Source organism: Eurosta solidaginis, chromosome 1 (assembly GCF_040869045.1).
Source record: "Eurosta solidaginis isolate ZX-2024a chromosome 1, ASM4086904v1, whole genome shotgun sequence".
NCBI classification, from domain to species: domain Eukaryota; kingdom Metazoa; phylum Arthropoda; class Insecta; order Diptera; family Tephritidae; genus Eurosta; species Eurosta solidaginis.
Genome location: NC_090319.1, coordinates 14,099,719 through 14,122,958, shown reverse-complemented (window position 1 = coordinate 14,122,958; position 23,240 = coordinate 14,099,719). Strand labels below are relative to the sequence as shown.

At 36.1% G+C, this 23,240-nt stretch overlaps 2 protein-coding genes across 2 annotated transcripts in view; both read left to right on the top strand.

Moving 5' to 3' along the window:
- Positions 1-23,240, top strand: part of Nf1 (neurofibromin 1) — a 226,119-nt gene that overhangs the window by 131,979 nt on the left and 70,900 nt on the right. The window lies entirely within an intron of this gene.
- On the top strand, positions 18,883-19,803 carry E(spl)mdelta-HLH (Enhancer of split mdelta, helix-loop-helix). The gene has a single exon (XM_067763757.1). It carries the CDS (start codon positions 19,120-19,122, stop codon positions 19,801-19,803), a length of 684 nt encoding a protein of 227 aa, XP_067619858.1. The 5' UTR covers positions 18,883-19,119.

Genomic DNA, 23,240 nt, shown 5'->3' with positions numbered 1-23,240 from the left:
GAAACATTCCGAGTGGCAACACCTAGGTAGAAAGTCTTAGAAGGTGATACATTATCTCTGTGCCAAATTTCATTTAAATCGGTTGAGCCGTTCCCGAGATCGTTCTGCTATACAAACAAACAAGAATTGCTCGTTAAAGTTATAAGATTAAATACGAATTGTCACACGTTTGAATCATATAAAAGTCAACACAAAACGGAACTTGAGAAAAAAAGTGATGCCTTTGTATATTTTTTCAGAAAAAAACCATTTGTATAGTTTTACATACATTTTTTCCCCTGAATAAAAAAGGAGTTTTGTAAAGCGACTACATTCTTATTTCTAAGGGCGTACAAGATGGCGGCGTTAGAGAGAGAAACTGCTTACATCCGCCACCTTCTATAATTCGATCATGTGCTTACTTCACCTGGTTATTCCACCATGAATGCAGCCAAAATTTTATTATTGTTACTACTATTATTATTATTAAGAAAAATGTTCCAACAATTTTGTAACTGAAACTATGCAAATGAATCCGACAGACGTTTTCGAAAAATTTCGAAAATTCAAGAAAAATTTTAGGAAAATTTTGAAATTTTTATACTCGGTTGAGCAGAGCTCACAGAGTATATTAACTTTGATTGGATAACGGTTGGTTGTACAGGTATAAAGGAATCGAGATAGATATAGAATTCCATATATCAAAATCATCAGTATCGAAAAAAAATTTGATTGAGCCATGTCCGTCCGTCCGTCTGTCCCTTAACACGATAACTTGAGTAAATTTTGAGGTATTTTGATGAAATTTGGTTTGTAGGTTCCTGGGCACTCATCTCAGATCGCTATTTAAAATGACGGACTATAACCACGCCCACTTCTTCGATATCGAAAATTTCGAAAAACCGAAAAAATGCGATAATTCATTGCCAAAGATGGATAAAGCGATGAAACTTGGTAGGTAGGTTGACCTTATGACGCAAAATAGAAAATTAGTAAAATTTTGGACAATGGGCGTGGCATCGCCCACTTTTAAAAGAAAGTAATTTCAAAGTTTTGCAAGCTGTAATTTGGCAGTCATTGAAGATATCATGACGAAATTGGCAGAAACGTTATTACTATTACTATATATGTGATAAATAAAAATTAGAAAAATCGGATGAAGAACACGCCCACTTGTAAAAAAAATTTTTTTAAAAGTCAAATTTTAACAAAAATTTGAAAATCTTTATTGTATATAAGTAAATTATGTCAACACTCAACTCCAATAATGATATGGTGAAACAAAATACAAAAATAAAAGAAAATTTCACAATGGGCGTGGCTCCGCCCTTTTTCATTTAGTTTGTCTAGAATACTTTTAAAGCCATAAGTCGAACAAAAACGGTAACTGTTTTCTGTGAAAATGGGCGAAATCGGTTGAAGCCACGCCCTGTTTTTATATACAGTCGATCGTCTGTCCTTTCCCTCGGCCGTTAACACGATTACTTGAGCAAAAACCGATAAATCTTTACTAAACTTAGTCCACGTACTTATCTGAACTCACTTTATCTTGGTACAAAAAATGGCCGAAATCCGACTATAACCGCGCCCACTTTTTCGAAATCGAAAATTACGAAAAATGAAAAAAATGCCATAATTCTATACCAAATACGAAAAAAGGTATGAAACATGGTAATTTGATTGGTTTATTGACACAAAAAATAACTTTAGAAAAAACTATGTAAAATGGGTGTGACACCTACCATATTAGGTAGAAGAAAATGAAAAAGTTCTGCAAGGCGAAATCAAAAGCTCTTGGAATCTTGGCAGGAATATTGTTTGAGGTATTACATATATAAATAAATTAGCGGTACCCGACAGATGATGTTCTGGGTCACACTGGTCCACATTTTGGTCGATATCTCGAAAACGCCTTCACATATACAATTAAGGGCCACTCCCTTTTAAAACCCTCATTAATACCTTTAATTTGATACCCATATCGTACAAACATATTATAGAGTCACCCCTGGTCCACCATTACGGCGTTATCTCGACAAGGCGTTCACCTATAGAACTAAGGCCTTCTCCCTTTTAACACCTTTCATTTGATACCTATATCATACACACGCTTTCTAGAGTCACCCCTGGTCCACCTATATGGCCGTGTCTCGAAACGGCACTGGAACTAAGGATCACTCCCTTTTAAAATACTCATTAACACCTTTCATTTGATACCCATATCGTACAAACACATTCTAGAGTCACCCCTGGTCCACCTTTATGGCGATATCTCGAAAAGGCGTCCACCTATAGAACTAAGGATCACTCGCTTTTAAAATACTGATGACCACCTTCCATTTGATACCCATGTCATACAAACACATTCCAGGGTTACCCTAGGTTCATTTTCCTACATGGTGATTTTCCCTCATTATGTCTCCAAAGCTATCAGCTGAGTATGTAATGTTCGGTTACACCCGAACTTAGCCTTTCTTACTTGTTAATTTAGATTTTCTGAATTTTTTTATGTATGCAGTTTTGTAACTCAATCAATTGTAGTCTAATAAAGTACAAGTACAAAACAAGTGTAGTATCTTATCTGTCAACTGCCTATGGTAATATGTGGATTTTTGATATCCACAACAAATTAACGCCTTATTAACACTAACGAAAGATATTGATTATGTGAACCCATTTAACTAAATTTGATCAGTGTTGTTGCTTTGTGGCAGTATATATTAGAAACTATTAGAAGTTTATTTAATAATTTGGGGAACATTTAACCAACGTGACATCAGGACGGACAAGGCAACAGCTGTTTCGATTATACCTTGTAAATCTCCTCAAAGCCCTTTCTCCCGGGAGTGGGATTTGAACCCGCACTCCTACGATGGTTGAAGTGTTACAAACGCATTCAGCCACGTCATGTCCTTAGCAGTTTGGAAACAGATAAAACTAATTAAGTGTACCCTTCGCACGTTTCTGTATTTATTCACTAAATATACGGTCATTGATAACAAATCATTTAATAACACAATTCAACTGTGCAAATATACATACATATATACAAACAAACAGTAGGAAATATTCTTATGAAAAAGTATAACAGCATGTTTTGGCAAAGTCGCGTTCGTTTCATTTTGCTGGATTATGCGAAATATGAATCTGTTTGTTTAACTAATTAAAAATTTTCATTATAGTTATTATGCCATAAATAAAATTTAAATTTTAGCAGGCACGTTTATCCAAAAATTTACACAAGCTATAATTTATCAAAGCGGCCGCCGTGGTATTGTGGTAGCATGTTCCGCTTACCACACCGAGGTTCCTGGGTTCAACTCCCGGGAAGAGTAACATCAAAAATGAAGAAAAAAGTTCTTTCAATTGGAAACAAATTTTTCTAATCGGCGTTGCCTCTTGGAAGGGCTTAGCATACACTCCGAGTGTTTTCTGCCCCGTTGGGGTCGGCTTAAAAACATGTAGGTGTCAACGCGCCAATTTGTAGGAAAAATTGTAAGAAGTACGACGCAAATTGGAAGATAAGCTCGGCCCAAAATCTCTTCGGAGGTTATCGCGCTTGCATTTATTTGTTTATTTCATTTGTAATGAACCGAGTGAAAACAAACAAGATTTTTTTATTGTGTAGCCTTGAACTTAATTAAGAGGTATTGTTGTTATTTAAAATTCCTGAAATTTTGACTGAAAAGTTTTTGCTTATTATACTCAGCGTGCTTTGCACACAGAGTATATTAACTTTGATTGGATAACGGTTGGTCGTACAGATATAAAGGAATCGAAATAGATATAGACTTCCATATATCAAAATCATCAGTGTGGAAAAAAAATTTGATTCAGCCATGTCCGTCCGTCTGTCTGCCCGGTAACACGATAACTTGAGTAACTATTGAGATATCACCACCAAACTTGGTACACGAGTTTATCGAGACCCAGAATAGATTGGTATTGAAAATGAGCGAAATCGGATGATAACCACGCCCACTTTTTATATATATAACATTTTGGAAAACACAAAAAACCTGATTATTTAGTAAATAATACACCTAGATTGCTGAAATTTGACATGTGGACTGATATTGAGACTCTTGACAAAAATTTGAAAAAAATGTTTAAAATGGGCGTGGCACCGCCCACTTGTGATAAAATCAATTTTACAAATATTATTAATCATAAATCAAAAATGGTTAATTAAACCTATCGTAGCAAACTTCGGCAGAGAGGTTGCCTTTACTATAAGGAATGCTTCGTAGAAAAATTTGCGAAATCTGTTAAGGACCACGCTAACTTTTATATAAAGATTTTTAAAAGGGTCGTGGACGAATAAAATAAGATATATCATTGCAAAAAAATGGGCGTGGCACCGCCCTCTTTATGACTTTGCAATTTTCTATGTTTCGGAAGCCATAACTCGAAGAAAAATTTACATATCGTAACAAAATTGGGCACACATATTTTCCTTATAGCAGAAAATATTTCTAGTAAAAATGGACGGGATCGCTTAAAGATCACAGCAACTTAGATACAAAACAAGTTTAAAAGGGTCGTAGACTAGAATAATAACCTATAACTTAGCAAAAAATAGTTTTGAATCTATGATATTTCACTTATCAAGTTTTATTGTAAGAGGAAATGGGGAGACATTTTTTATACGGGCGGTGCCACGTGTTATTTAGAAAAGTAACTTATCTGAAATGAAATGTGCAATTGAAGCTCACGCTGAGTATATAATGTTCGGTTACATCCGAACTTATACACCTTTACTTGTTTTTTAATCACGTGACTCTCAATTAGGTATAAATAGCGCCCACAATTGATCTCGGTGTACTTTATACTTAAAAAGTGGTGTGAAAGTTTTAAAACTAAAATGAATTCGCGCATTTATTTGGTGATCCTGTTTGTCGTTCTAAGCTGCAGTTTATCCTACACAAATACGCCATTTCGCATTGTAAATGGCGCGGATATAACAATGCAGGAAAGTCCTTCTTCGGTAGCAATATTCATTTCTAAAAGGTATCGTTGCGTTGGCACCTTAGTCACTTTCAAATCGGTGGTTACAGCTGCGAATTGCGTATTCGGAGTAGAACCGAAAGATCTCACCGTTCTAGCTGGTATGGTCGATATGAGTGACTTCTACAGAAAAAAGGGGCAACAACACAAAGCGCAGAGTATAAATATTGATCCTGCTTATCTTCAAGGATCACTATTGATGGATATAGCAGTGGTTAAACTGCATAGAGCTTTGAAATCGAGTACGACAGTAACACCAGTAGAACTTTGCGATTCCGCATTATTACCGGACATTGATATGCAAGTTAGTGGATGGGGTGATAAAATTTTAGGTGGAAAGGATCCTTATAATATTCTCCAAACTACTACAATGACCACAATAGAAAAGGATCAATGCCAGAGCTATTTATTGAATTCGATACCAAACACAATCATTTGTGGTGAAGCTATAAGTATGTATTTGGGTTTCGGAGATTCTGGAGCAGGGGCAATTGTGGATAAGAAACTTTGTGCGGTGGCACACAGCGGTTGTAAGGCAAATAATATTGTGAATTTATTTACAAATGTAACAAATGAACGTGTTTTAGGTTTTTTAAACTTCTACATAGAAAAATGAAAGGTGTTGTTATAAGTACACTGTTAAGTGGAATATCATCCTTCCTCGACAGAAACATTTTTAATAAGATGATTATCAAAAAATATTAATTTCTTTAATCTTATTTTACAATAATACGACTATGTAGTTCAAGTTAAGAATAAACAAGTAAAAGAAATTTACATTTTATTAAAATTAATTAGTCATATATTGTAAAGCATTTAACTCACATTAAAAATCAAAGTTTTTTTGAAATCTGAGCAAATCGGACCTGGGGTATAATAGTTTATATCATGCAGTGAATAGGGCTTGTGTACATGTCTGACGTGTCTGGTTCTGGGATCAGAATCGACTGGTTGCATCTAAACTTCATAATTAAAAACACTTTTTTTAGGGATAGCTTTTGAACGCGAAATAATATTTACCCTCCGCCTTCGAGCTAAGTATATTTACACTAAACCATTGTGATTGTTGCCAGCACAAATTTGAGATATATTCCTCGTGAGAGCGAAAAAAATGAGTGCGCAAACAAATTATTCGTATCAAGTCATCTCTGGTTTGACAGCCTTTTGACAGCATGTTCATTCAATAAGACGCCGAATACGGCCGAATATGTTCAGTGGGTGATAGAAAGAGACGCAGGATGAGACTACGATGGTATCATGGTTCAACTATATACAGGTTGGCTCATCTGTAAAGCAACAAAATATGTCTGTTCAAATTGTCAAAATCTGTGTATTGGTGTTGGTGCGAATGGTATGGAATGGAAACATAAAACTTAAGCTGGAGACATTGGTGCTTTATCGGTAACCGTATCGGTAACCTTATAACAGCTGATTCGACCAATCTTATGAGAATCAATGCAATCGATTATTGGTGCCGCTAAGGTCGTAACCGTATCGTAGCCAACCAATTGGGTTTTGGTTTACCGTCGTAACGATAAACAGCTGATTACGTTAGGGATACGGATACAGCGATACGACATACGGCACCAATGACTCCGGCTTTAGCAGTTGTTGTATGTGTAAGTAAAATGTTGCCAATGTGTTGGTTTCATTTTTAGTTTGCCATCTCCTTTTGACAATCCCTTCGACCATGCAATGACATAAAAAAAATCAGCTGATGAGATGAGCCAACCTGTACATAATTGAACCATGGATGGTATTTTAGAAATCAGGTGATCATTTCTATTTATTTTTGACGTCTCTGCTTAAGATATCACACTTGTCTTATCCACAATGGTACAAGTTAGTAGGTCTGTCAAAATTCGTATTGTTTTTTGATATTTATTTTTCCGCAGAGTTTTTTATCAAAGATCAATGCTTTTTTTATCGAGGTAAAATTTATTGGGTTACGAAACTGTAAATTCAACAACATCCAGCAAATTCTTAATCAAAAGCTCGTAATTTTCGTAAATTTTAATTTCAATTTTTCGAAAGCGTCTTTGAGATTGATTTGCATAGTTTCTGTTACACAATTCATGGAAGTTTTTTGCATTAATTATCGAAAAAAAAAACATGAATTTAATTGACGAAATTTGTTACGAATTGCCACTGCTATTTTCGTGTTCCATGCATAGAAGGGCATTCAAAAATTGTTCAGGAAAGTCAACAGCTAAGCACGAAAATAGCTGTAAAAATTATTTATCAATTAAAAATTTGATTTCTTTCATTTATTTTTGCTAGCTTGGGAAAATATTTTAAATAATTTTTGTAACTAAAACATGCATACCACTTAAAAAAATGTAAATCTCGAACATTTTATTTAGGGATTTCCAAAGTTTTTTTGAATATGCAGTTTTGTAGTCCCATCAAGTTTATTCTGACAAAGTACAAGTTATGAGCCTCTCAAAATTTGCATTAATTTTTCATAATTTTTGGTGTTTACATTTTCTTTCATACGAAGGGCCTAGCATATTTTTGATATGCTAGAAAATCGGAAATACTCTTCGAAACAAAAAATCGTCGTAGTTTGTACTTTGTTGGACTAAAATAGATTGGGTTACAAAAATGCATCATTAAAAAAAATCAGAAATATAAATAACAAGTTCGAAATTTACGTATAATTTTTTTCGAAAACCACTTCGACTTTGGTTTCCATAATTTCAATTACAGAACAAATGGAAGTTTTTTTCTCAAATCATTGAAACTAAAAAACAAGAATTTATTATTTTTTTTCGCTGCTGCTATGTGAAAACAGTTAAACCTTAACTAAACTTATTTTAAAGTGCAGCAAGTTTTGAAATGCATTAAATAAAATTTTTTTCATGCATTTTCAATGACATTGGAAAATGCCTATCGAATGTAATATACGGGTTCGAAAAATTCCCATCAAAAACACTATATTATATTGTTATTGTAACAGCAATTGCTGCCGCCAGGTTAGCATTCTTTGGCGGAATTGGAAACCGGCTCGTTTTGGTGTCTAATCTTAATTGATGTGGCAATGTCCCACTGAATTTAGTTGAATAACACACTTTCTTATTATAAACGCACAAAATCACCTGATGACTAAATATAAAATCGGCACGAGAGTAGCTCGGCTAGCTCAGTGGGTATAGCATGAGAGAGTTCATCACAGGGTCGTGGATTTTTGCCCCAAATTGGGCGCCCTTTTTCGCTTGTTATAACAGCCCAGCTGAGATACAAACTTCCGGTAACCTGTCTTTATATTATTTTAGCTGGCTTTTCAATAATATTGTAATTTCCTAAAAGCTTAAAAAATTATTCCACGAGTACAAAAATGTTTGCAGGTACAATCCTATTTTGAAGTCTTTGGCCCTGCATATTACTTCCAGTTGGAAAATCATGTTGATTTCGCAAAAATCATGTCTTTGTATACGTATATTAAATGTTACATAATGCGCAAAAAAAAAACCAAAAAATTGTACTAGCACAAGTTGCATAAGAAATTCTTACTCGCACCAATAAAACAATTTTACTACACATATGTACTATATGTTAAGTTCCGGCATTGTATCTGTGTCTACACGTATTACCTACTTACAATTTATGAAGTCTATGTATTACCAAGTACTAACGTACTTCTCTAGCTAAATGTTAACAAAATATATATATATATATTATTTTATTGAATTTAGTATTTTTGCGCAATTCTAAGGTATGACTACAGAAATTTTATTGTGTGCCACCCTAATATAATTTTTTTTATTTATTTCTTGCTTAAAAATAACAAATTCCTTGCGCTAAGTTTAGTTTAATAGATAAAAAATAACTTTAATAATTTTATTGACAAAAAAATAATATTTTTTATGCTTCGTATTCCAGCATTTATTATTTTAGTAAAAACAGTTTTTTAATATTTATAAATACAAAAAAATATATATATATATAAATATGTAAATGTTTTCTTAATAATTGAAACTGTAAAACGACAAAGTCAGAGAAGCGTTAATAAAAGAAAGTTCAAGTCAATCGCATTTAAAAAAAAATGTTTAGCGAAACAACCAAACACAAAAACTAATTGTAGTAAATAAAACAAAAAAGAGTAACCTTTGTCCAATTTTACATAACTAAATTTAAGAACCAATAACTGTTTAAACTTAAAATTCTTAGCATTAATTGTTAAAAGAAAATAAAAAAAAATATTTGTATATACTTTATTTATGTATGTATGTACTATTATTGATAAAGAAAAAGATGTGTATGTATGTCTCATTTACTAGATAAAACAAAAATAAAATAAATAACAAAGTAAAAAAAATGCAGCTTTAAATAACCAATTCATGGGAAATTGAGAAAACTTGAGTTTGGTTGTGTTGTTGTAAAAATGCGCCTGATTTTTGAAATTGAGATGATATCATTATTTTGGTCTTAAAAGGGAAATTAGCCCGAGGGCCCACATTGGAATAAAACTGAGTCATAAAACAAAATATGATAAAACAATGAATCAAAATAACAAAAAAAAACTTAATTAAAATAAAAAATAAAATAAATAAAAGGTGAAATAAAATAAAGTTAAATAAAATAAACTATAATAAAAAAATTATATAAATTGGAATAAAATAAAACACAATAAATAAACAAAACGAAATAAAATAAAAAGTAAAATAAAATCAAATTAAATTAAATAAACAATAATAATATAAAATAGAATAAAATAAAATGAACAAAAAGAAACAAAATAAAAATAAAACAAAATAATTTAAATTGGAATAAAATGAAATAAATAAAATAAAATTTAAATTAAATTAAGTTGAAATAAAGTAAATAAGAAAAAAAAAATCAAATTAAATGGATGAAGACTTAAAAAAAATGTTATTAACTTAAATTTAAAAAAAATATATATAATCAAATAAGAATAAAATAAAACAACAAGCATTGTACGCTACCCTCTTAATAAAAGCTTCAACTTTTGGTGGCCGACTTTTACAACTTTCTTGTGAGCTCGGGCGGACTTTTCAGGTGAGCTCGGGCGTTGCAAATAATAATAGCATTCGGTTTTCGTCTTTTCGGCTGTGTGGATGTGCAGTGTCATCCTCGGTTCAACTGCAATATTTTTGGAATTTTTTGATTGAGCTGAAAATTGAAATAGGCCTAAGGGTTCGCTTCTGTGCTCCATTCTGGCGTTTTGGCGGAGTTGGGAAGTGCAATGCTTCCCTGACCCAATGGCGGATACAGGGGGGGGGCGATAGGGCGATCGCCCCCCCAGACCTACCTGAATAAATATTGGGCGTGCTTAGTTTGCCAGAAATTGAAATGCATTTTTTAGATTTCCGTAAAATTGAGATTGAATGAAATATTTCTTATCTTCTTTTGTCTGCTTGTCTAGCGAAAAAAGGTAAATAATAAATAAGTGAGTTTTGCTTTTTCCGCTTATTGCCGCAGATATGCCATGGTTTGTGAATAAAATAGTTGAAACATGGTGACCTTGCAAAACATAAAAAAATTTTTCATATCACCAACCAACTTCATTTTTTTTATAAAAGTTCCGGAACACACCTAATATGTCGTTTCATTTATGCAATATGAGAGCCACTGATGACCTGATACGAAACTTTTATTCTCTCTCAATTCGTTTCCAGGAATGGGGCTCGAAATCAGCTGTCTGTTCATTCAATTGTAAACAAAAGTTCATTCGTTTCCAAGAATGGGGTCTGAAGTCAAATTATTCATCTCTTTTTTTCTTTTTTTAATTGCTGCAATAATATAGATTCAAAATAACTCCACTTAGTTAAAGCCACAAGTGAAACTCTCTTATCAGAAAGAACTAGCTTCTACCTTTGAGCTGTATAAAATCATTTCTTGATTGTTTTTTGTTCGAATTCTTTCAATTAGTTGAGCTAATTTGAGTGCTTAAAGATAAATTCGATACGTTTATTTGTAATTATGTCAAAATGGTGTTCTGAAGTTAATCATTAATTTTTATTACTGATTTTCATGGCAAAAATGGATTTTGAGCTTTCGGCCATGATCGCCCCCCCTCATCTGGAGACCTGTATCCGCCCCTGCCCTGACCTGGAGTTAGGGTATTTTTTTGCACTCCTAACAGGAATCAGTGAAAATTAAAATCTGGCGTGGTGCCATTTAAAGACCAAACGCTTTTTATATAAGTAACGTAACATATGGGAATAGTGAAAAAAAACACGGCTACAAGCCACATATCGGATTCTGAAATACATATTATTGATTTTGAGCCTGGCGTTGTGCCAATAAAAAACCAAAAAATTAACATTTCAGGAATAACGGAATTGAATAACGAAGCTACTGTGAATAACGGAGGAACATGTGAAATGAAACGACAAATTGACTTTGAATAAAATTAAGACAACCTGCGGAGTCGCCCCTCGGCAGTGTTTGTCAAGCACTCCGAGTGTATTTCTGCCATGAAAAGCTCTCAGTGAAAACTAATCTGCCTTGCAGATGCCGTTCGGAGTCGGCATAAAACGAGTAGGTCCCGTCCAGCCAATTTGCAGGAAAAATTAAAAAGGAGCACGACGCAATTTGTAAGAGAATCTTGGCCTAAGATCTCTTCGGAGGTTATCGCGCCTTACATTTGGAGACTTTGGCGTGGTTTCTAATGGAGATTTGAACTGCAAGTAGTATCAGTCGCGTAACCTAGTCAATTCAGTTTCAGGAAGCATCGGACTAGGGTGATAAAGGGCTCATTGATTCTGGCAGCGCCTATTCTTCATGAAGTGTGGCTACAAGTCAGAGTCTATATATCAAGGCCGTTAAACATAAAGCGTATATGCACCTAAGTACATCCAGTAGATTTTGATAACAACGCTTCTCCTTACCATGACACCCATAACGAAGTAAAAATGTCAATATCCCGATTTGAAAAAAAATTACAGACCCAATTAGATAGATAGTTATGTTTTTAGATCATTCACCGATTCACCGGTTTTTTGGACATCGGTTCACCGGCTTCCACGCAATGATCAACTGATACAAATCAGCCACACATAGTTTCTCCATCCACCATTCATCATTAACCACCCATCTGTTCATTATTCAACGGCTCTGCTGTTCTTTATGTACTGTTAAGCTTGGCATCAGTTCCCAATCAGCGCTCCACCATTCATCGGCCGATCATACACTATCCATTATTCATTTTTAAACATCTATCAATCAACGCTTCATCATTCACCATTAACCATTTAAGTTCTCACAATTACCTTACTTCACTGATCGGTCGGGACACTAGCCAACTGCTAACCGATCCACAGGTATTTTTGGATAGCCGTCAACAGATTGACGGTTAATACAATAGGTTATTCGGTTTTGGCATGCATCCATCCACCGACTTTATTCTTATCCGACTTAGTCATCTGCCGATCATCTCCCAATAATCCCGACAAGTTAGAACTCTCTGTTATGGTGTGTGTCCCCACTCTAATACCAATAATTAGCGTATGTATATTCATTAGTTAAGGAAGTGGTTCCTTTACTCGGCTACCTCGGCCTTGAACGAAACCCACCTTCCATTTTTTCTCGAATACTTCAAAGTACATATTAACCTACTTATATAATATGGTACCTGATTATTAAGAAGGTAGCTTAATGTGTAACACCTTTGGAAATACATACATATTTCATTCATGACACTGTGGGAAGTGAAAATTATTATAACGTTCTTCGAAAAAAAGTAACAATAAAAAAATAAACCATCTGCTTTAAAATCACAGACTGTGTAGTAGATACAACCAACTTTAATATAATTTAATTAATACTCGCAGGAACTTTTAAGACCATTCAACAGTAACTTTTGAATGAAGTACTTGGCGCTTTAGCCGTACACTCGTAGTGAAGTGGTAAAGACATACTTACAACAAAGTTAGTAACAACGCGCCAACTTAAGGCTCAACTTGCCCAGTAATAAACTCAATGGCCAATGGCGAATAAACGCATCAAAACAAAAATCAATCAAGTCAGAGAAATACTAGTAGTAAACAACAAAACGTAAACGCGACAGCTGTTGACTAACAAAATGAAAACAGTTTTTCAGAACAAGAAAAGAAACAACAACAAACCACGCTGAGAACCTGTACACACGCAAGGGTATTTCAAGAACCTGCCAGCACCAACACTACCACCATTATCGACATCAGAATAATACACAAGAAATCTAAACGGGATTAAAAATCTGTGAATCTGCATGCGCTAGCTGACGCCAATTCTGAACCAGATCGAGCCACAAACACATACATATACATACAAATTAAATAGTTTAGCTGTAAGTAAAGCGCGCGTTTGCCGAGTGGCAGGTGACTTCTGTGTAGGGGGCAATTGATTCAGTACGAGTGTGATCATTGTGTGTACGGTGGGAAAGCAGGGAGAAAAGTTTCTCACGATCCTAGCACACATATACCTCTACACAAATAGATCTCCCCTAACCAAATGACAGCAGTGTTGAACAAAGCGTACAAAAAAAAAACATAGTGATCGGACACATGTGCGAACCCAACAAAAATCGTGTGCCTTGTAAACGGCTTAAAATTAAAGAGCCTGACTTACTTAGAGCAAAACAACCGATCTACAGAATCGATCTTTCTTTCTGATCTAGATTTACATAAGGGTATTTTTGAATAGTAATTTCAATAAGAAAATGTTTGATTAATATTTTACAATTTATAACAGCTCCAAGCATTGTTCGATCTCCGCGCCATGCAATCGTTTATGTCTGGAGAAAATAAAGAAACGTCATAGCGCTCTCCAAACTTTTTTATACTCAGCTGAGCAGAGCTCACAGAGTATATTAACTTTGTTCGCATAACGGTAATCCGTAACGGCATAAACTAATCGAGATAGATATAGACTTCCATATATCAAAATCATCAGTATCGAAAAAAAATTCGATTGAGCCATGTCCGTCCGTCCGTCCGTCCGTCTGTCCGTTAACACGATAACTTGAGTAAATTTTGAGGTATCTTGATGAAATTTGGTATGAAGGTTCCTGGGCACTCATCTCAGATCGCTATTTAAAATGAACGATATCGGACAATAACCACGCCCACTTTTTCGATAATTCATTACCAAAGACGGACAAAACGGTGAAACTTGGTAGGTGGGTTGACCTTATGACGCAAAATAGAAAATTAGTATCAACTGAAGGTGATAATCATGATTTTAGGACGCGAAAAGGACCCCATCAGAAATCCATGGGGTAGGCTAGCCGCATAGGCAAGACATTAGCTTTCATAGCTGCAAAACAGAGGGACCTCAATAGCGATTAAACAACTGGAATGTGTAAGCCGGGAAAATAGTGGCGGCATGCCAACAACGGGAAGGTCGCATGAAGTGGATCCTAAGCCAAAAGACTCCAAATTTCTCCGAGAGACTGAAGAAAGGTATAGCTATGACTCTGGCTGTCCCCGAGAGGATGAATTACGTGGCGATGCAGTCCATTACTGTGGAGCAAGCCCTTTTGACAGAAGTCTTTCGAAATAAGGCGTCCTAGCTTCATGATCAGTGCTTTGGAGGATGAACCAAGTAAATCGCTTACATATTTCGATTTAACGGGATGGTATAATGGTGACAAGTTGATGGCCTGCAGAAATAACTCATCCTGGCAATGGCTGTAGAGCGCTGTTCTAGATCTATAAAGGCAAACACAAATACACGTGTTGAGACGATACCAAAAGCAAAGATACCATATGTAGTTAAGCCAGACTCACCAAACTTGTTGTACTGTGGAAACGCGAATATACCAAACTGTGATGGGCGGGTAATTTTCGTATCTCAAACCACGGATGAGGGCAATTCAAACAAACCAGAAGGTAGAAAATATGTTTTACCCATAGCTTCAGCAAATGTGTTCGTGCGCGTCTCCAGTATGTATATACGCTTCAGTAAGAGAAGTACTAAAGACAACAACCATAATACGATAGAGGTATGGAGATAGAAAAGAACGTGGAGAAACTAAAATTAGCTTTGAAAAAATTATGCAGGAGTAGTGGTGAAGATATTTTAACGGCAAACACAGCTCAACTGCGAGAATTACAAATAATCCCCCAAAACAGTATTAAAATAGCATTGAGCAAACTCTTCCAAACTTTTGAGAAGAGGTCGCTCGGTATGGTGCTGATAGAAGAAAGGAGTAAACGATTTGTATTCGTGAGCTGCGCCCGTGGGCTCAAGGGTCCGACTACTAGGGGTGTTAGGGGTATTAGATCTCGACGTTTCTGTCGAGTTTTTTCCGTTTGGTCGCCAAACAAGTTCTGGTGACACTATGCACTTTCCATCTGAGGTCTTTATTGGCCGATTAGTTGATCATAATCTAACCTTGCTCTAGACAGTCAATCCAGTGTTGCTTTAACCTGTTTGTCAAGGTGGTCCGCCTGTTCATTACTACCACTTGTCTCATGACCGAGAACTCGTCCTTACAAAACCAAAGTTATTAAGGACTCCAACGCAGTTTTCTTTTAACTTAAAAGTAGTTTTGTAAGACTGCAAGGCACGTAAGACTTCCTGGCTGACTAAGGTAATGTAGAAGCGCCTCGCAAGCAGAAACCCCATTTGTAGACATTTGTACTTGAAAGACAGCGTGCATCCCATTTTTACTGAATTCTTGAAGTTCAGCTCTTAGATACCAGCAAATGCCGTTTGGAGTCAGCATGAAACCCTTAGATGCCGTCTTCCAATAGAAGATGAGTAGAGGAATCCCAGCGAGTAAAGTTTAAAATAATACTGTGGTAAAGCATGAATGTCGTAAGAGACGACTAAACTCCGCAGATCCGTAGGTTCGAGAAATTATAAAAAAATAGTCCCGAGGAGTTGGGGCTAGTACCAGCAAGTGGGGCAGTACCAGATAGTACTGGATTCATATCCGGGAAAGGACTGCTCATATCCTTAAGTTACACCAACAAGAACAAAAAGAGGATAGCAACAGCCCGCTTGGATTTGGTATTACGTAGGTATCTTACTTTGCTGCCTTAAATCTAGTAAGAACGTCCTTGTTACCGCCTTAAGTGCATTTGGCAAATCTGAAGCCGCTCTTATGCTTTTCCTCTTGTAGACACTCCCCGAAGGTTTTGAGGAGTATCATCGAGATGATGGTCCTTTGCCGGGTATTGGTTCCCCTGCTTGGTCCTTGGCGGCTGCAATACGTGGTACGTAACATATATTTTATAACTACGTACAGAATTTTTTGGTGTTTAATAAATGGGTGATGCACGTATATACATATTTTGTTGTTATAATTATTTGTCGAAAAAGATCACTATGATGATCGTGATCGTGTTCATCATTATTACAACAATACGACACCCATTGCTTGTTTGCTGATTGTTGGTTTTGTCTTATTTTTGTTGTTTTTGTTGTCATTCTTATTGCATGTATAGCAATTTCTTTAGCCACTGGTTGCAGGAAATGAAATATAACGACAAAAAAGCCATCGCCAGTAAACAACCACCATACGATGCAGACTTTTGTGCGCTCCCGTGCACACACAAGCAGCTATGAACTGAAATTACCCCAGACACTGTCGACATTGCCGTCAATTTAAGATCCCTTTCGACGCGCGATCGCACGCAATCAAGCCGTGCGCACGTAGTCCAACAAAATCTTGAGTTTCGAGAGCACAATGTCTTTTGAACTTAGTGAGCACAATACTGATCGAATGAGGGTACGAAGAGTGGTATTTACTTGTGTGGCAAAGGTCGTCTACGACCTCGCACGAGCTTTGTTGCTCTTGGCTGGTTCTTGGGTGATTTGTGATCTACTTTTGTCTAACGTTCGGCGTATTGATGAAGAAAATTACACTGCAAGAAATCCATATAAGGTATAATTTAGTTATGTGTCGCTAAAATTCGAAACTCGGAATTGATGGATTTGAATGGGGCTTCTGGGATCAGTATTATAGCCGAATAGCTTAACGCCCTTGAACCGCTAGGGGTCAGTCTGATGGAAGTATATGGTTACAACCTTGAAGCACCAACAAATGCCTGGAGAAAAAACTGTATGAAGACTTCCTCTCCCGATGCTCAAGATAACAAGCGCTCCTATGACTATTTAGCGGAGAATGCTCTACTGGAACTGATGATGTACATTAGACGGGAAATGGATTTTACTTTAAAATATCTAAAGGAGGAAAAGCTCTAACTCATTGCAGAAGTAGGATAGCGGGTCAGATGTTATACCTGACATGATTTATGACTCGGTTCAATGAACGGTCTGAGAGATGTGTTCAAGTTTAAGGACCCTAAAGGTATAAAAATCTTACTTTTCTTCCTTTTTTAATCATTATTTGATATATGTTCACTTGTTTTAAATGTTTTTTAAAGAAAAATATGGTTTTGTTAATATAATAAAAATTAGGGTTGACTTGTCTTGAACTTGTCCTTACAAAAATCAGTATTTTTCGAGGGACCTCAGTTTATAGCATAAAAATTAAAATAATATAAATTTTTTTGTACTTAGATTGAATGAATTAACTGTTTAAAACTATACTTAAAAAATATTAGCTAAAATTACCATTTTAGGCAAAAATTACATATAAAATTTGTCGTCACGTAAAAGATAACGATACGTCCCTTACACGTATTTAAAAAAAAAACAATCGTATATATTTCAGCGAACAAAAAAGTTACTACTGAAAAATACCCCCACTGATATTACCAACTTAGCTGAGAAAACTGAGAATGAAAATGTTCTCTCTTTACGATTGTGGAAGACTGGGAGCAAAATTAAAACGACGTACGTGATCTCAAGGGGGTTAAGAAAAGTGATCAATCGATGGCACCCTCGTTCTCGTTCTGCCAACTTCTACAGAGGGAGCTTATTGGTATGCGGTACTGTCTTAGTATCGATTCAATAGCGTAACGATATGCAATGACACTCGTAAGAACTCTCACTGTAGATTTGTTTAGCTTGGAAGGATGACAAGTCCTTTTCCTGTTCAAACATGTCCAAACAAGGTCCTTGAAGCCTTGCAATACTCCCGTTTGGCCCACAGCAAGCCCCTTGCCTTTATCTTTTATTCCTCGATTTTCCCCAGGCGATATCCCAGCGAGCGTCGTTCGTAGCTGTCCGTCTCGCTTAGCCAGAAGGATATGGTCAGAAAATAACACTCAGAAACTAACACAACGCACCACACTGAGATCTCTTTGCATCAGTTATCTTGAAGCTGAGATAACTGGCGCGACTTGCTATGCAACGGCCAAGATCGCTTAGGTGATTAACCGCTATTAAATGGTGGCGAACCCACCGGCTTAAAGAGCGTTAGTTTTGTTAGTTGAGAGAAGACTATAAGCTCTACTTTGTATTCTAAGTTTTAAGATGCTCTCATTGGCAAGAATGGTAAGTATTTTGATTTACATTCTTCTAGCAAAAATTAAATATTTTTACCGTGTATTTTCCTCAAACAATCAAACTTAGCACACACGTGGAGGGCTTGCTCTATCTTGCCTTAGCGCAGCGTTGCAACACGCGCAACAAAGAAAGTAACGCACGAGAGCATGAAAAGGGAACGATCAACCACCACCAAACCAAACACACACAGAACCGTTGATGCGCGCTACACTTGAAGGCGCTGAAGACGTACGTCTGGCGTTCGCACCCCGAGCAAAACGAGGAGAACGATCCAAATTGAGCAAGTGTCAAACGAAGGAATTTTCAAGGCAGCAAGGGAGCCGAAACAACAAACAACAACAGGTTGCAGACAGAGAATTAAATATCCGAAGCTGGTGTTGTTTTAGGGGTGGCACATGCGCAGTGCAACGCACACGAGTAAATTTCTGCTATCAAAAGTACTTTGTACTGGTCGAGCGCAAGGCTACAAAAGGATCGTACTACCTTGCGTTCGCTTCATTTCTCAAACAGCTACCGTGCGGTAAACACTTGACACACTTGCCGAAATTAACCGGCCGACAAACGCGTCTGTCGGTAAAAAAAATAAAACTAAAGACTTTTGAAAATTAAACGCAAAAAAACTTGTTCTCCCAAACAAAGCTGCTGGCGCACAACGAAGGCGCCGCGCTTAACGATACACAACTTTAACTCACTTCTTCGCTGCATTTACGCGATCTCATACAATTAAACTAGGCGCTCGTGCTTGCAAATAACAACAACTTGAACATGGCTGTGGATGGGCAACGCTTCATGACCAAAACACAACATTACCGTAAAGTTACAAAACCGCTGCTTGAACGTAAGCGACGCGCGCGCATGAATCTATATTTGGATGAATTGAAAGATCTAATTGTCGATACAATGGAGGCGCAAGGCGAACATATTGCCAAATTAGAAAAGGCCGATATACTCGAATTAACTGTAAATTATTTGCGTACACATAAGCATGAGATTGCCGCAAGCGTTGCACAACAACAAATATTGGGATGTGGTGGTGGTGGTCTTAATGTGGAAAAATTTCGTGCCGGCTATACACAAGCAGCATATGAAGTGTCGCGCATGTTTGCTACCGTTCCTGGTTTGGACATGAAATTTGGTGCAAAGTTAATGAAACATTTGGGTTATCAATTAAAAGATTTGCAACAAACTTTGCCAGCGCCAATCACACAACAGCGCGCAGCAAGCGAGAAGGCGCTTAATTTGGAAGTTGTCAAGCGTTGCGCGTCGACAACACCGCCAGCGCAACCTTTAAATGCTGCCGCCGAACAAATGAGACGCGCTTACTTACGACAACAGCAGGCGCAACAACATAACATATATGCTAAAAATCAAGGCGGAAAAGGCATGCAGGAGGAGGAGGAGGCGGAAGATGAGGAGCAAAGTAGCGAGTGTTTGTGGCGTCCATGGTAGCGCCCGCTTTAGTGCTTTTCACAGCAAAACGTGTTTTAAAAAGTTTTTTTTTTTTTCAACCAGCGTGTGGCTTTAATAGTTTTTAAGTGTGCGCGTAGTTTTAAGTTTTGATAGAAAACATTTTGTGCTTACTTTTCTCTTTTACATTAATTAATTTTTTGCGTTTAAAAAATTGACATTCATTTTACCAGCTTTATTGTTGTAAGTACAAATAGCTCATAGGATTAGTAAATGATTTTGTATAGGTATATTGTTGTTGTATTTATGTGATTTGCCTGTGATAGCCACCAACTCCACTCAACGTTTGGTAAATTCGTAAATCGGATCTCCATAGCTTCCCCTCCCCCCTAGTACTTCCAAGTGTTTTTATTAAGTGAGCTCTTAATTTAATATATATAATTAAGTGACTAAATACTTCGAATTGCGCCTTTTTAAAAAATTTATTTTTGTTTTTCACCACATTAGGGTTGAGCTTCCAATCTTTAAATTTAGTTTTGTATATTTTGGTAAAATCACGGTTTTATTGCTTTAAATATTTTCCATAAAAAAAATAGCTTTATAAAATGTATGTATACCTCATAAGCATCGTTTATATTACTATTTAAGTTTATAATTTAATAAATAAACATTAATAATTTAACATTAAAAAAGTGTTTTGAAAGTTTTGATGTCGAAAGGAAAGCATCTGTTCCTCTAAAACTTTTCTGGTGCGCTCTTTATTACGAGCCCGAAATGAGTTCGAAACATCTTAGAAATTTGAGCCTCTAAAATATATCGTAATATATGAGTCTTTTATGGCTCCGATGCAGGGTTGTTTGATTTTGATTTGCATGAATCACAAATCCATAAATAAAATGGATTTTTTTATTTGATAATTGTTTAAAATCAAAGATATTTTTTATTTGTCATTTGATTCGGCATCCAAATCAAATATATGTATGTATGTAATTTTTATTATTTTAGATGGCTTTGATGGGGATGTCTCGCATTGCACAAACCGGCGCACATTTTCAAGTATTTTTATTATTTTGTTTTTTTTTGAAATTGGAATACAGTTTTTTTTAAATGTCCACAGTATATAACGAGAATTATCATTCCTTATAATTATTGTTCTTCATTGAATAATTTGCTGTCGAACTGTGAGTTGTTGATGACGCGCTAAGTAGTACAATTTACAGAAGTGAAATAACGCGTGGTTTAAAATTAAATAAAACTTTGTGGTGAAACAAAAGCTAAAATATTTTTTAGTTATTTAAAATATACACGTAATTATATTATTTTGCAAGTGTTCAAACGTTTTTTGGTTGAGTATTTTTTACGAAATTATGAGTTCTTTAATGTGTATTATTTTTGTGCTGAAAATATATAAATCCGTGAAAAGAAAAGCCTGCCAAAAGTTTGAACCACGCTGTACCACAATAATTTTTGAATTTTTACAATAATTCAATATTATTGCATATAACTCAAATGATTCTTCATCCCCGTAGGCCCGCCTTTTGATATAATGACGATCACAAAGAGGGATTTGTATGAGGTGTGAGCTGCAGAACGTGGCCAAAAGCAAAAGGATAAAACCGTTTTAGACCACGTGTGTACTGTTTTAGGGAGGGAGTACATAGAGACCAGGGATTGTATGATGCATTTTTTTATCAAACTTTCTATGAGATAGATTCAAGTGAATTACACCAAAATTAATTTTCTTGGAAAGTTTGCTTCAAGGTTTGAAGAAGATAAGAAATTTAAATATAGGTATGTTCAATTGTGAACAAAAGAACAATAAAAGGATATAAGAAAGTTTTTGTTTGGGGTAAATTCAAAATTCTTGGAAGGGGTCAACATTCCAACCCCCCACCCTCACCGCCATACGCTTATCCTCATTGAAGGGGGGGGGGGGGGGGGGGGGGGGTAAGGCAAACAAACATATACACTTGGTTTGAATGAAATATATCCATTTTTCAGTGAGTTATTAATTTTTCGCGTCTAAATCATGCAAAACTGCAGAAATTGTTTCACTTCCTTTATCCTTATAAATACCGTTGAAATTGGCTTTTTTATTGTAACTTGATCATTATTTAGGTCATAAGAACCTATGTACAAATTTTCATCATATGAGCATTCAGCTCTGAAGTAAGTTTCGCACAGTATTGTGCACTTGATGTGCCTTAAACGAAATGAAAATAGCTCTCGACTGGGATTAGTATGTGATGATGTGCACACGACCAGTACTGAAGATGTCATGTCTGTCCAAATCCTGCAGTTGTCTACTATTGTAGTGTAAATCGCTATTCAGCAAACTTGTTCATCCTTCGAAGGAGGTCGGATACTAATTCTATAGCAATTTGTACTCTATGTTCACGACCTACATTTTTCTTTTGATAAGCGTTAAATGAGTTTTTTCGAGAATATTTTTGTGCAATAATCATCATCATCATCACTAATTGGCGTTGAATGCCCTAAGACTATACCAGTCCAGTGAAATCAATCCTTCCTTCTCCTTTCCCTCACAGCTCCGTGGAGGTCTTTCCCTTCCCCTTTTTCAAATGCAGGTGTTACTTTCTGCGGGAGCGTCTTCGTCCATTCGCACATTATTAGGGGCTTTCACTCTTTGCACTATCCTCATATCAGCGTAAATACGCAGATCTTTTCTCTCTCTCTCCCTGGACATTGTCTATAAATTCGAACCATACAAAAGGCAAAGTATTATAGAGCATGATTTTTGTTCATCTGGAAAGGGCTTTACTACTCAAGTAGCTACTCAGTACAAAAGGAACACGTTTGATTTCCAGGCATACATCAGCATTTGCAGACTGGGTTCCCTGGACTTGCCTGCACATGCGCACCATTGACGCTTTTTTGTCTTAAGATGTTTGTTCTTGGCAATTAACTTCGGTTGCAGTATCCCACATCACCCCGTAGAGAGGTTTTGATTTATATAAGCAATGCTTTTTATGTTAAGGCCAATTTTTGCACATTGCACTTTTCGTTTGACGCGATGCAATAATGACGTTGTCATTCGCAAAGCCTTAGTAACGGACTCCATTCTCCAATAAGAGTTGTTAGGGATCATGTACCAGAAGAATATAAAAGATTGGGACTAGCACTCCCCCTCACGGACAAGCCTTTATAGATTTCAGTGTACTGTGTCATCCCCTACTCCCCCTTCAGCAACTCTTTTTCGGAGCAGATATTCTATCCAACCTCTCCGCAGTCGAGGGCACTGTGAACTTCTAATGTCAGTGGGTAATTTTTTTGTCAACCATCGTTTCCCATTGATTCGAACACAAAGGTTGTTAGACTAAGTTATTTTTTTTTCCAAATTTTTGTATAACACAGACGCTTTAATATCATATTTTAGGTATATAAGTCAGCTCTATGCTATCCGGCTTTATTCTTGTTGCAAAAAAAGTCGGACAAATGCAATGGCTTTATTTACCGAG